The sequence below is a fragment of the Pecten maximus genome, chromosome 12 (genome assembly GCF_902652985.1).
Source record: "Pecten maximus chromosome 12, xPecMax1.1, whole genome shotgun sequence".
Taxonomy (NCBI): Eukaryota; Metazoa; Mollusca; class Bivalvia; order Pectinida; family Pectinidae; genus Pecten; species Pecten maximus.
The window spans coordinates 17,768,305-17,783,931 of record NC_047026.1 but is presented as its reverse complement, the minus strand read 5'-3'; the positions used below and the strand labels follow the sequence as shown (position 1 = coordinate 17,783,931).

General features: G+C 36.0%; 1 protein-coding gene across 1 annotated transcript; it reads right to left on the bottom strand.

Annotated features, from left to right (window-relative positions):
* Positions 1-2,188: 2,188 nt before the first annotated feature.
* On the bottom strand, positions 2,189-14,879 carry LOC117339879 (methyltransferase-like protein 24). The gene is made up of 9 exons (XM_033901590.1): positions 14,757-14,879; positions 13,461-13,529; positions 13,081-13,147; positions 11,872-12,141; positions 6,001-6,098; positions 4,724-4,852; positions 3,959-4,033; positions 2,944-3,094; positions 2,189-2,521 (listed from the first exon to the last, which is right to left on the bottom strand). Exons 1-9 carry the CDS (start codon positions 14,798-14,800, stop codon positions 2,213-2,215), a joined length of 1,212 nt encoding a protein of 403 aa, XP_033757481.1. The 5' UTR covers positions 14,801-14,879; the 3' UTR covers positions 2,189-2,212.
* Positions 14,880-15,627: the final 748 nt, after the last annotated feature.

Below are 15,627 nucleotides of genomic sequence, written 5' to 3'. Positions count from 1 at the left end.
ACTGTAAGGTAGATCTGGTGTACGACATTACTGTAAGGTATAACTGCTGTACGGCGTCACTGTAGGGTAGATCTGGTGTACGACGTTACTGTAAGTTAGGTCTGGTGTACGACGTCACTGTAAGGTAGATATGGTGTACGACGTTACTGTAAGGTAGATCTGGTGTACGACGTTACTGTAAGGTATATCTGGTGTACGACGTTACTGTAAGGTAGATCTGGTGTACGACGTTAGTGTACGGTAGATCTGGTGTACGACGTTACTGTAAGGTAGATCTGGTGTACAACGTTACTGTAATGCAGATCTGGTGTACGACGTTACTGTAAGTAAGATCTGGTGTACGACGTCACTGTAAGGTAGATCTGGCGTACGACGTCACGGTAAGGTAGATCTGGTGTACGACGTTACTGTAAGGTAGATCTGGTGAACGACATTACTGTAAGGTAGATATGGTGTACGACGTTACTGTAAGGTAGATCTGGTGTACGACGTTACTGTAAGGTAGATCTGGTGTACAACGTTACTGTAAGGTAGATCTGGTGTACGGCGTCACTGTAGGGTAGATCTGGTGTACGACGTTACTGTAAGGTAGGTCTGGTGTACGGCGTCACTGTTGGGTAGATCTGGTGTACGACGTTACTGTCAGGTAGATCTGGTGTACGACGTCACTGTAAGGTAGATCTGGTGTACGCCTTTACTGTAAGGTAGATCTGGTGTACGACGTTATTGTAAGGTAGATCTGGTGTACGACGTTACTGTAAGGTAGATCTGATGTACGACGTTACTGTAAGGTAGATCTGGTATACGACGTTACTGTAAGGTAGGTTTGGGTTATGACATTCACTGAAAATATAGGTCTGACATATGAAGTTTCTGAGAAATATAGGTGGTTTGTGCAGCTGGCAGGAAATAGTGATCTTGTACATACAATAGTATATTGAGAACATTGGCCCTTTTTGATAGCTTCCTTTTGTATCAGGAACATATTTTTTAATAACCGAACTAATCGTCATAAACAATAATGAACAATGTTTTAATCTAAACCCTTATTGTAGCTGACCATATGCTAACATAAAGCCAAACTAAGGAAGTTGGTGACGCTATAAAAAAAGTAGTGGAATATAATTTAAGTATTTCACAAAGACTGATAAGCAAAGGCCAACATTTAAATAACGTTAACGTTTAATCCCTTTTGTAAAGGATTCATTTCAAAGTGTAATGCTTCTAAGTATGTAATTCCGATTATTCCATTAAATTGTTGTTTGTACGATTAGCTCGTCTGAAGTATATTATATGTTTTGTAAACATGTCTGCATTAGCCGTTTGATAAAATGTCAATGACAAAAAAAACAACAAAAAACAACACTAGCTTAATGTATTTCTTCCTCATACTTACCTTTCGCATGAAATAAAATCCTTTATGTCATTTAATGTTTAGATAGTGTTTACATCGATAACACTAGTCACTGCTGTATAAAACAGCACTTAATACATTACAACAATGAAGAAGACGATTAGATAGCTACCGACAATATCTAGGCGAAGGTATCTATCAAATATTGATATATGAGTTTATAATTTGAAAGCCATAAGAGTACTTGAATTAAAGCCCATTGAGATCCACACTCTATAAGCACATAAAACATTGCAGGCATCATGGGGTAAACACAATCCTGATGTAAAAATAGACAAGAGTCTAAAAAAAGAGAGTCTTACCCCAACCCAAGTGACTTTGTTTCTTAGACACACTCATGGTGTAAAAATATCCCTGGGTTCTTACCTACTAGTTTATATCGAGTTTATATAGCATTGTTGGACAATATAAATATAACTAATTAACTCCCCTTCTATTAATAGAATAGACATAATGTTACCCCAAACTCTCCTTATTTCTATGAAATAGCTGAAGTATTGCCAATGCACTCTTATTCTTCTCTATATAAAATCGCGAGAGCACTACAGATAAACACTCGCTATACTCACAATTAATTTTGGAAGGGTAGGATACAGTTTTAACAGCCCGTGTCGATGCATCTTCGGTAACCAAGGGTTACTCTACGCTACTACGCTAAGCTCCATTTCGTTAGCGTAGAGTAAACCTTGGTTAGCGAAGATGGTGCCAATGGGGAACAGAGTCAATACAGTAGGTTTAATTTTACAGGAAAAAAATAACTGACGTACAGCTAAGTGTCGGTGTAGAATGTTAATGAATTCATGAAACATATTTTTTATTAATGAAATGTAATTCGTAACAACATGTTGTGTGTTTCTGGTTTACTGAACACCTGAAAGTCTTTCCGGGCTCATCGCTAGGGTGTGACCAGAACAAACGGAACCCCATGTCATACAGCTCCCGGAGAATTACCAGCTTCTCCCGGAAATGGATATCAGCACCTTGTATGGCTACGTGAACCTCAATCAGAAGCTGTCTTACTCCCAAAAGGGCACCAGTCTCAATGATGTTTGGGAGAATGTGCCATTCAGCTGCACCAATGTCGATTTTTATAATGTCAATGGGGATCTGTTTAAAAATAGATAGTTTGACGTTTATCATCACTAACCAAAAATTGAATGTGGTAAATATTTCAAAGTTATATAAGGGCTAGTATTATCTTTCTCTTATTGAACTCCTATCTTAACTTCTTGCCGGGTAGTGTGATAAATATAGATTTGAATATTTCAATCTTAAATTATATAACTATAAAGTAGGATGTGGGTTATCTTATATAAAATATGAGATTCCCTATTGAATCATAATTCAAAAATATATGTATATTTCTGTTTTTGATATTTTAACAAATTCATTAATACTTATTTCGAGTCATATAGCACTTTATGTGTTTTTATAGGTTTTACGGACGGCGTCTAACACAAACATCACGTGGCGATCTTGCATAATATGGAAATATTTTATATTCATATTGAACACAAAAATGATTCTACCTTGTCGTGCCCCATCCTTGTACGTAACAACTTTAACGTTTCCATCCGGAACTTCTCACCACCATTCTTATACAGGAATGTATCTTCATGCCATAGCCCAATGAAATGGCGTCTAATGAGACTTGTATTCTTGTACGATGGCAGCTTCACGCTTTATTATAAAATATTACATTGACAAGGGGTTAAGCTTCAAATGCTTTTTTACAATACATGTATACAGAGAGTGGGTAATCTTGTTAAATTGGGCAATATATCATGATACACATAAATCCACACATGGTCTTTAACTTTAATAACTGTAAGATTTGGTAGTGTAATATAGGTTAGGATTGAAAATAAATCTCCACCGGGAAACTAATTCCACTGCTTGCTCTGAACAAATATCACCGATATAGTTGATAACGGAAATAGCTTTTCTCCAAACAGGCAAAGGCACATACATATGATAATCTACAATATCATATCTCCAACGAATTAGATTTATTTCACTGAGAACGTCGCTACAATTTGTTGTTGTTTAGGCCAGGCTTCCCCCTATCTTCCATGCTGTACTGGGGTGGATAAGAGACGTTTATTGACGATATTGAGACAAGGTAGCAATAGTTTCAGATGTATCCCTGCATGGATGTCTTACATGAATATCAGGGACAATTCGATAAGCAACAATACTCGGACTTTAATCATTTATTGTTACTACATCTCGAAACTCGGGCTTTATATAGAATTATATATTTATTAAGCTAAATATCATACTGTATTACGTTTCAATTCACGTTCAACTCCCAGCTCAATGTTACCTCCTTAACAATACAACACTTCGTCAGAAGATCATTGCTAATTAATATAATATGATACATTGCAAATATCTCTTTTATTTCTCTATCGGAACAAACGTTGTCAAGACTTATATATATCAGTTGAATTCTCAATCCCGGAATATTTAGAAATATGGAATATTTTAATAATCGGATAACAATTCCGTCTTATCAGGTTTTACTGTGGTAGTACTACTTACTTCTGATCAAAGGAGTGAACAGTGCAACCAAACTTTCGTATCATGTCTATTTCAAACGCCCAATTCCCATTCATCCTGTATGTAACATATACATAATAATACAAAAAAAGTAAATAGATAAATAAATTGATAACAGTGTAACAAACATTACATATAGCAATATTTTTCAAATGCTCAATCTCCAGTATGCAACATGTAAATTAATTTTATTTACAAATAAATGAATGAATGAATGAATGAATAGCAATGGAACACATGTTACATATGTATTTCAACTTCAGTGATGATGTAAATACCAATATCTAGATGTAAATTACATTATACATGTACATTTTTTATATAAAAATTGTTGAAATATTTTGGTGATCTCGAAACAGAAAGGATTAAAGACTTTTTACACTTAGGGTATAACACTTTCGGTTCGCCACACGCAAAGTCCGGAATCAAGATGGTTTTAGGCTTCAATACAAATAAAGGCGCAGCTCAATTTCAGTCTTGTGAATCAAAAGAATCCTTAAGTGACTTTAATCCTCACTATATCTACCTGCTTCTCCAAGTTATTTTATCAACGCTTAAATCTAAACTCTATGTTTCTAAAGGAAAATGTAACAATTTGTGGACTGCTTTGGGACGGCTATGTAGCTGTGATATATTGGTACACACATGTATATAAAACTTCTAATTATAATTAATATGATCTATAGAAACACTGTTATTTACTCGGTACAAAAGAGGATGTCTCTTGCTGTGAATTCCTTGACTCACCCGAAGGAGTAGACTAAACACTCTGACGCTGGACGTACATCCGTGTCGTTACAAATTTCCCAGCCGCCATTACCGATCTGACCGACCCGTACCAAGGCATTACATAGAATCTGTGACTGTAGCATGTAACTGAAACAAGGAACCGAGAAATTGCTCAAAATCTGAACACAGAATTTACTGATGCTTTTACTCCGCGTTATTCTTATTCTTTGGAGCTCTGTTAGGAAATGTTGTTGAATTGTATGTTAATATTCAAAACATCAGCAGATTTGCAGTGTTGTTTCAGCAAATGATGCATGCTTATTCCAGAATTTTGATTGCCCGTCAATTTTGTATTCTATATTTTCATTGGTTAAATAAAAAATAAGTACATGAAAACGTTATTTAAAGAAAAAGTCACTTTACCGTGTCAATAATGCAATTATAAATGTTAGATTGTGTGTTTGGATTACTATATAGTTATATTTTACCGAGACAATATTTCGGGGTTGAATTAAATTTCGCGCAAGAACACCTTTTAAGCTTTCTGTGCTAAGCAATAGACCAATTATATATCCATTTATGTGTATGTATTATATTATATAAATTCATAATTCATGGTATGAATATTCCATGACTGCGAACATAGCGATATCAAATCTCTTGCAAATATTGTATTTCGAGCCAGATAACAACTATAAGGACAGCATCTGTTCGGGACAGGAAGCTTTCCTTTTTACAGTTGAATAGTATGGCATTTCAGTGAAAAAAGCATAATATTGATTATATGCATACATAGGTTCGTTAGTAGCGTTATATATATATATTGAGAAAATCCGGGACCAAGCAAAACTTTCGATACAGCGAGAAATCAAATCAACGAAGTTCGAATCATAGGGGTTTGACGGTAGTTATAAATTAAGTACAAGTACATGAACATATTATTAATACTGTATGTATATATACACACACACATATATATATATGCTTAGTAAATGGGGTTTTATTAAAAAAACAAAGGGTTTTGAGAAGTGCCAACCTGGTAAATATGTCGGCTTATTTTTTCAAGGACGGTCTATTTTCAAAGCAGGCATATTTTAAAGATACATTTGACAGCAAGAAATCCAAGTCTTACTTTCAAGACCGGCCTATTTTCGATTCAGGCTTATTATCGAGATTTTAGGGTATTCGCATTTCAAAGACTTCTAATATAGGTAAACACCGTGGGTTTAAATGCCCTAACGTCACAAGGCTCTAATGAAGAGGATTCCATGAAGCATAATATACTGGTGACTTACTCGTGGTATAAAGCAGCGCCCTGGACAGCAGTGACATTCCTTAGATATGTAATAGGAGGTAATATTGGAGCTGGGGACACGTTTGATTTATCGCGGATCTATAAAGTAAACAAAAAAACAGCATGGCGTGCAACTATTATCTATTTGATTAAATTGATGTAACTCATTATTCATTTCCTGTTGGGAGTCCAGCCACATTCCTATACAAGCTGAAGTGTGTATTATGGCACAAATTACGGTAACCCTTTCATAAATAAGAACAAAATGAGTTCAAACTGTCGCCTCAAAAGATTGTTCGAACGGATGGGGGAGTTCATTGATGTATTCTCGCTAAAATTTTCATAAAATATAAAATATGGAAAATTAGGTGTAACATTTGACCTCTGACCATATGATAAAATACATTGATAACTTTTTTTCTTTTTCCAAAACGAAGAAGACTACATTGAAAGGATTACTAGATCCGTAACGTCATTTACTCAGAGATCACAAATAAAGATGTTCTATGACTTATTGTCACACCCTTAGCAAATGTAAGGACACAATTATATCTGACTAATATTATCAATGTGAACATTACAAATCGGGGAAGTTACCTTTTTATTCATCTTCGTGTACAAGGAAGTTTACAGTGTTTAACTAAGGCTAAACAAATACTATTCGGAGTCATCAATCATTCACGCTAGTCTGTACACGTATACACTTGTTCTCGTAAAGCAATACGATTTCGTAATTCTATCTTATAATTAAGGATGCTTATAATGTTAGGTCGAAATACACTTAGTTTTATTGGAGCACTTCAATGATCATTTAAATGAATGCATGATTGGAATACATACATTACTGCTCAGAAAGGGATTTAAATAAAGGAAATCTGAAGTTTAGACAGACCACATAGTGTCAGTCTTAGTCTGAATACCGCCAGTAATAGTCCACATCGTGTCAGTATTAGTCTGAATACCGCCAGTAATAGTCCACATAGTGTCAGTATTAGTCTTAATACCGCCAGTAATAGTCCACATAGTGTTAGTATTAGTCTGAATACCGTCAGTAATAGTCCACATAGTGTTAGTATTAGTCTGAATACCGTCAGTAATAGTCCACATCGTGTCAGTATTAGTCTGAATACCGCCAGTAATAGTCCACATAGTGTTAGTATTAGTCTGAATACCGTCAGTAATAGTCCACATAGTGTTAGTATTAGTCTGAATACCGCCAGTAATAGTCCACATAGTGTTAGTATAAGTCTGAATACCGTCAGTAATAGTCTACATAGTGTTAGTATTAGTCTGAATACCGTCAGTAATAGTCCACATAGTGTCAGTATTAGTCTGAATACCGCCAGTAATAGTCCACATAGTGTTAGTATTAGTCTGAATACCGTCAGTAATAGTCCACATAGTGTTAGTATTAGTCTGAATACCGCCAGTAATAGTCCACATAGTGTTAATATTAGTCTGAATACCGTCAGTAATAGTCCACATAGTGTCAGTATTAGTCTGAATACCGCCAGTAATAGTCCACATCGTGTCAGTATTAGTCTGAATACCGTCAGTAATAGTCCACATAGTGTTAGTATTAGTCTGAATACCGTCAGTAATAGTCTACATAGTGTTAGTATTAGTCTGAATACCGTCAGTAATAGTCCACATAGTGTCAGTATTAGTCTGAATACCGCCAGTAATAGTCCACATAGTGTTAGTATTAGTCTGAATACCGTCAGTAATAGTCCACATAGTGTTAGTATTAGTCTGAATACCGCCAGTAATAGTCCACATAGTGTTAATATTAGTCTGAATACCGTCAGTAATAGTCCACATAGTGTTAATATTAGTCTGAATACCGCCAGGAATAGTCCACATAGTGTTAGTATTAGTCTGAATACCGTCAGTAACATTCCACATAATGTTAGAATTAGTCTGAATACCGTCAGTAATAGTCCACATAGTGTTAGTATTAGTCTGAATACCGTCAGTAATAGTCCACATAGTGTTAGTATTAGTCTGAATACCGTCAGTAATAATCCACATAGTGTTAGTATTAGTCTGAATACCGCCAGTTATAGTCCACATAGTGTCAGTATTAGTCTGAATACCGCCAGTAATAGTCCACATAGTGTTAGTATTAGTCTGAATACCGTCAGTAATAGTCCACATAGTGTTAGTATTAGTATGAATACCGCCAGTAATAGTCCACATAGTGTTAGTCTTAGTCTGAATACCGTCAGTAATAGTCCACATAATGTTAGTATTAGTATGAATACCGCCAGTAATAGTCCACATAGTGTTAGTATTAGTCTGAATACCGTCAGTAATAGTCCACATAGTGTTAGTATTAGTCTGAATACCGTCAGTAATAGTCCACATAGTGTTAGTATTAGTCTGAATACCGTCAATAATAGACCACATAGTGTTAGTATTAGTCTGAATACCGTCAGTAATAGACCACATAGTGTTAGTATTAGTCTGTATACCGTCAGTAATAGTCCACATAGTGTTAGTATTAGTCTGAATACCGCCAGTAATAGTCCACATAGTATTAATATTAGTCTGAATACCGCCAGTAATAGTCCACATAGTGTTAATATTAGTTTGAATACCGATAGTAATAGTCCACATAGCGTTAGTATTAGTCTGAATACCGCCAGCAATAGTCCACATAGTGTTAGTATTAGTATGAATACCGCCAGTAATAGTCCACATAGTGTTAGTATTAGTCTGAATACCGACAGTAATAGTCCACATAGTGTTAATATTAGTCTGAATACCGTCAGTAATAGTCCACATAGTGTTAGTATTAGTATGAATACCGCCAGTAATAGTCCACATAGTGTTAGTATTAGTCTGAATACCGTCAGTAATAGTCCACATAGTGTTAGTATTAGTCTGAATACCGTCAGTAATAGTCCACATAGTGTTAGTATTAGTATGAATACCGCCAGTAATAGTCCACATAGTGTTAGTATTAGTCTGAATACCGTCAGTAATAGTCCACATAGTGTTAGTATTAGTCTGAATACCGTCAGTAATAGTCCACATAGTGTTAGTATGAGTCTGAATACCGTCAGTAATAGTCCACATAGTGTTAGTATTAGTCTGAATACCGTCAGTAATAGTCCACATAATGTTAGTATTAGTCTGAATACCGTCAGTAATAGTCCACATAGTGTTAGTATTAGTCTGAATACCGCCAGTAATAGTCCACATAGTGTTAGTATTAGTCTGAATACCGTCAGTAATAATCCACATAATGTTAGTATTAGTCTGAATACCGTCAATAATAGACCACATAGTGTTAGTATTAGTCTGAATACCGTCAGTAATAGTCCACATAGTGTTAGTATTAGTCTGAATACCGTCAGTAATATTCCACATAGTGTTAGTATTAGTCTGAATACCGTCAGTAATAGTCCACATAGTGTTAGTATTAGTCTGAATACCGTCAGTAATAGTCCACATAATGTTAGTATTAGTCTGAATACCGTCAGTAATAATCCACATAATGTTAGTATTAGTCTGAATACCGTCAATAATAGACCACATAGTGTTAGTATTAGTCTGAATACCGTCAGTAATAGTCCACATAGTGTTAGTATTAGTCTGAATACCGTCAGTAATAGTCTACATAGTGTTAGTATTAGTCTGAATACCGTCAGTAATAGTCCACATAGTGTCAGTATTAGTCTGAATACCGCCAGTAATAGTCCACATAGTGTCAGTATTAGTCTGAATACCGCCAGTAATAGTCCACATAGTGTTAGTATTAGTCTGAATACCGTCAGTAATAGTCCACATAGTGTTAGTATTAGTCTGAATACCGCCAGTAATAGTCCACATAGTGTTAATATTAGTCTGAATACCGTCAGTAATAGTCCACATAGTGTTAATATTAGTCTGAATACCGCCAGGAATAGTTCACATAGTGTTAGTATTAGTCTGAATACCGTCAGTAACATTCCACATAATGTTAGAATTAGTCTGAATACCGTCAGTAATAGTCCACATAGTGTTAGTATTAGTCTGAATACCGTCAGTAATAGTCCACATAGTGTTAGTATTAGTCTGAATACCGTCAGTAATAGTCCACATAGTGTTAGTATTAGTCTGAATACCGCCAGCAATAGTCCACATAGTGTTAGTATTAGTCTGAATACCGTCAGTAATAGTCCACAAAGTGTTAATATTAGTATGAATACCGTCAGTAATAGTCCACAAAGTGTTAATATTAGTATGAATACCGTCAGTAATAGTCCACATAGTGTTAATATTAGTATGAATACCGCCAGTAATAGTCCACATAGTGTTAGTATTAGTCTGAATATCGTCAGTAATAATCCACATAGTGTTAGTATTAGTCTGGATACCGTCAGTAATATTCCACATAGTGTTAGTATTAGTCTGAATACCGCCAGTAATAGTCCACATAGTGTTAGTATTAGTCTGAATACCGTCAGTAATAGTCCACATAGTGTTAGTATTAGTCTGAATACCGTCAGTAATAGTCCACATAGTGTTAGTATTAGTCTGAATACCGTCAGTAATAGTCCACATAGTGTTAGTATTAGTCTGAATACCGCCAGTAATAGTCCACATAGTGTTAGTATTAGTCTGAATACCGTCAGTAATAGTCCACATAATGTTAGTATTAGTCTGAATACCGTCAGTAATAATCCACATAATGTTAGTATTAGTCTGAATACCGTCAATAATAGACCACATAGTGTTAGTATTAGTCTGAATACCGTCAGTAATAGTCCACATAGTGTTAGTATTAGTCTGAATACCGTCAGTAATAATCCACATAATGTTAGTATTAGTCTGAATACCGTCAATAATAGACCACATAGTGTTAGTATTAGTCTGAATACCGTCAGTAATAGTCCACATAGTGTTAGTATTAGTCTGAATACCGTCAGTAATATTCCACATAGTGTTAGTATTAGTCTGAATACCGTCAGTAATAGTCCACATAGTGTTAGTATTAGTCTGAATACCGTCAGTAATAGTCCACATAGTGTTAGTATTAGTCTGAATACCGCCAGCAATAGTCCACATAGTGTTAGTATTAGTCTGAATACCGTCAGTAATAGTCCACAAAGTGTTAATATTAGTATGAATACCGTCAGTAATAGTCCACAAAGTGTTAATATTAGTATGAATACCGTCAGTAATAGTCCACATAGTGTTAATATTAGTATGAATACCGCCAGTAATAGTCCACATAGTGTTAGTATTAGTCTGAATATCGTCAGTAATAATCCACATAGTGTTAGTATTAGTCTGAATACCGTCAGTAATATTCCACATAGTGTTAGTATTAGTCTGAATACCGCCAGTAATAGTCCACATAGTGTTAGTATTAGTCTGAATACCGTCAGTAATAGTCCACATAGTGTTAGTATTAGTCTGAATACCGTCAGTAATAGTCCACATAGTGTTAGTATTAGTCTGAATACCGTCAGTAATAGTCCACATAGTGTTAGTATTAGTCTGAATACCGCCAGTAATAGTCCACATAGTGTTAGTATTAGTCTGAATACCGTCAATAATAGACCACATAGCTGGATAAATGTATTATTCTGGAGAGATACCGTTTGTATTTTTAGATAATGTAAGTATTAAGGGATTTTTTTCATACCAACATCTATAATAAAATGTGCTCTTGGAATATACATCAAGTTGAGATATATTTTGATTGTAAAAACACTGGCATCTGAACACACAATTTATAAAGATTAGGAGGATTTGTTTTAGTAAATGTTAATCCAAGTCTGAAGAAAGCATGACATTCCCATAATGAAAACTCAATACATAATGTACAATTAATGAGTTACGCATGCATGCACCAAAACAAGAGAAATTGAATGCTTACAAAAAACAAGACATATCCACCGGTTCTCCACCTGTTGGACTTGTACGCATGTTGGTAAATTCTCTTGAAATGATAAATCCTGAAGCCACTCGAATGTATATCTCGAAGTTGTTGTAAATATGCCATATACTGCTGTGATGTTGTGTTCTCATTTGTGACGTCAAGTTTGACGTATAGTTGTTGTACTTTCCTGAGGACGCCCCTCCTCGCTAGGCTGGAGAAAAACTCCAGCTGTTTACTTTGGGTCGTCAGCATTACAGAGACATGCCCCTTTAGGTAAATAGATAAAGAATAGAAAAGTCGGTATATATTGTATCCAAACACGTGCACGTTTTTTCAACATGTTTTCCTTATAGTGTGTTTATATGATAATATACTAAGCACATAAATTATACATTATTCAATAACAGTACAAACGTATATTATATTTAAGACATATCACTGATATGACAGTTCCTCTGTCCTACCAATTTCCCAATATTTTGCAAAATATAGTATATATACTATATATTAGTATATAGTATATACTATATGTTTTTCCCGGATGAGCAGCGACTTGGATAAAGTATTTCCTAAACTGAATAGTGACTGACAGTAAACCAGAACTCATAAGACAAGTGAGCGGCAAATACCATGCTGCCCCGGAAAGATTTACTAAAGAATCACCAGAACAAGACTAAACTGAGAGTTAAATACAGCAGAGTTAAAATAAACGAATATAAACAAAGGGTGGGGAGTGAGGTGTCAATATCTGGAAACACAAACTCCTTGATGAAATGAATTTCAAAATTTTCGATATTGGATTTCACAAACAATTGTCAAGCATGTGTGTAAATTCATTCAGAACCACGAGACAATTCAAATTAATTAAACGTGGCATTCAAGTTACAGCAAACCTCGGGTACTTAAATCTGCCTGCAGTACCACGTGGTAACATACAGGCTACAGCAAACTTTGGGCACTTAAATCTGCTAGCAGTACCACATGGTAACATACAGGTTACAGCAAACCTCGGGGACTTAAATCTGCCAGCAGTACCACCTGATAATATACAGGCTACAGCAAACCTCGGGGACTTAAATCTGCCAGCAGTACCACCTGATAATATACAGGTTACAGCAAAGCTCGGGCACTTAAATCTGCCAGCAGTACCACCTGGTAAGATGGCGTTCGTTATTAACGCATACATATACTATACAACTACGATACCTCTGCTGATAATTCCATCATGATCGATCCCGTACTATTGTTCTTCTCAAGCTGCATCGTGAATGATCTAAACAGAGGATGAATACCATTAATCAGATTACTATAAATCACGGAGAGAGAAAGCTTTTGAAATGTTCATGTGGTGTGCACAGTGTTTTTTGCACACTTTATTAATATTCATACGTACAACACTAGGAATATATTCAAGCGTCAGAAAATCAAATTTACAATTTTTTTAACGACAATGAATTTGCAACATGCGCAATTCTGTATTACTTTTGTTTATCATTTTATATAATATATTCAAATTATTTTAAATGGAACTTGACTTAAGGCGCAGTTTAAATTTGATTAATAAACGAAAATTATAGGAAAATTACCTGTAATCGATCATCTTGACGGAGCACCTGAAGGCTGCTTCGAACTCATGTTTTTCGGCTACGTCAGCACTGCCGAAAATGATAAGTCAATGACTAACAAAATATTACAACAACGTCATTTATCAACGTTCATAGTTAAAGCGACTATAAATGTAGATTTGACACTCATTCAACGGTGATTTATTCATATAATATATATATAGTGAAATGGGTTTAAGATAAGCATGGTCTCTTGTTCTGTGTTAATAGTAAGTTGGTATGTATTTAACTTGACCTAACTCTTGTCTGGAGTTGACGAGTGGTATGTACCTAACTCTTGTCTTGTGATATGAGTGGTAGGTACCTAACTCTTCTCTGACGTTTAGGAGTGGTTGGTACATGTGCCTAACACTTGTCTGGTGTTTAGGAGTGGTAGCTAGGTATCTAACTCCTGTGTGGTGTTTAGGAGTGGTAGGTACCTAACTCTTGTCATGTCTTAGGAGTGGTAGGTACCTAACTCTTGTCTGACGTTAAGGAGTGGTTGGTACGTGTGCCTAACTCTTGTCTGGTGTAGGAGTGGTAGGTACCTAACTCTTGTCTGATATTTAGGAGTGGTAGGTATCTAACTCTTGTCTAGTGTAGGTGTGGTAGGTACATGTACCTAACTCTTGTCTGGTGTAGGTGTGGTAGGTACATGTACCTAACTCTTGTCTGGTGTAGGTGTGGTAGGTACATGTACCTAACTCTTGTCTGGTGTAGGAGTGGTAGGTATCTAACTCAGTCTCTTGTCTGGTGTATAGGATTGGTAGGTACATGTGCCTAACTCTTGTCTGGTGTAGGTGTGGTAGGTACATGTGCCTAACTCTTGTCTGGTGTAGGTGTGGTAGGTACATGTGCCTAACTCTTGTCTGGTGTAGGTGTGATAGGTACATGTACCTAACTCTTGTCTGGTGTAGGTGTGGTAGGTACATGTACCTAACTCTTGTCTGGTGTAGGTGTGATAGGTACATGTACCTAACTCTTGTCTGGTGTAGGTGTGGTAGGTACATTTACCTAACTCTTGTCTGGTGTAGGTGTGATAGGTACATGTACCTAACTCTTGTCTGGTGTAGGTGTGGTAGGTACATGTGCCTAACTCTTGTCTGGTGTAGGTGTGGTAGGTACATTTACCTAACTCTTGTCTAGTGTAGGTGTGGTAGGTACATGTACCTAACTCTTGTCTGGTGTAGGTGTGGTAGGTACATGTGCCTGACTCTTGTCTGGTGTAGGTGTGGTAGGCTTGTTTTGAATGTTCTTGTGTTGATGAGATGTACTTACGCTATGAAATACATATTACAGCTCTTTCCTTGCGGTGGCCTCATAGAACACGCAGGCCACCCGGTTCCTATCGCCCCCACCAGCACACGGACCGGACATAGCACCTGCAATGACGACACGTACCTGTGGATGGTATTGAGGAGAAAAAAAACGTTTAATTGATATCAGATTTTGCAGTAAAAGAGATAAGCTCAAAAAGAAGTTATTTATGAGGAATAGAAAATAATTCAGGGAGGCACAACAATGATTGACTTTGTCGTGTTTTATATTTTTTTTCTTTTGAGAAATCTATCTCGGGACTAATACAGTCTATGTTGAGACTATTAAGAGATGACAGTCCAGGATCTCCTTGGAGACTCCGGTTTCCTCCTTCACTCCGGGCTAACACTGAGAATGATATGTATAAATTGATATGACTGGATTAGCAATTTATTAACCTTCATATATAGCTTAACAAAATGGTTAACCGACATCAACCGTGTACACGTGATCTATCTTTTTTAACAGACAACTATGGTCTGAGACCTTCGATTTGATATTTTAAAACAGTGAAACAATCAATGATGACTACTACGATTGAAAATTAACTAAGTTGAATATTCTAACTTGGTAAATTCATATTAAAAGCAAAAGAAAGACAAGAGGCCCACGGACCTTACCGGTCACCTGACTACAAACTTCAGACTCACAGCAGGGAGAATGATAAATTTGATGTTCACATCACTTTCAGTAAAATCCCAATTTGTTAGTGTAATTTTAGTAAGGAGTGGGTAACTACTTTTCAGTAAAGTCATGAACAACATTTCAAGCTAAATTTGAGCTAATTTCCCCATTTTGTTTCACGCCTAATGTGATTGGAATCCACTCAGGC

Excerpts from the sequence above, each read along its gene's own strand:
- LOC117339879 (XM_033901590.1), bottom strand. The coding sequence starts at position 14,800 with ATGAGGCCACCGCAAGGAAAGAGCTGTAATATGTATTTCATAGC. Across the intron at positions 13,148-13,460 it reads GTCAAGATGATCGATTACAG|ATCATTCACGATGCAGCTTG; the intron begins GTAATTTTCCTA and ends TCCTCTGTTTAG. Across the intron at positions 6,099-11,871 it reads GTGGATATGTCTTGTTTTTT|ATCCGCGATAAATCAAACGT; the intron begins GTAAGCATTCAA and ends TTTACTTTATAG.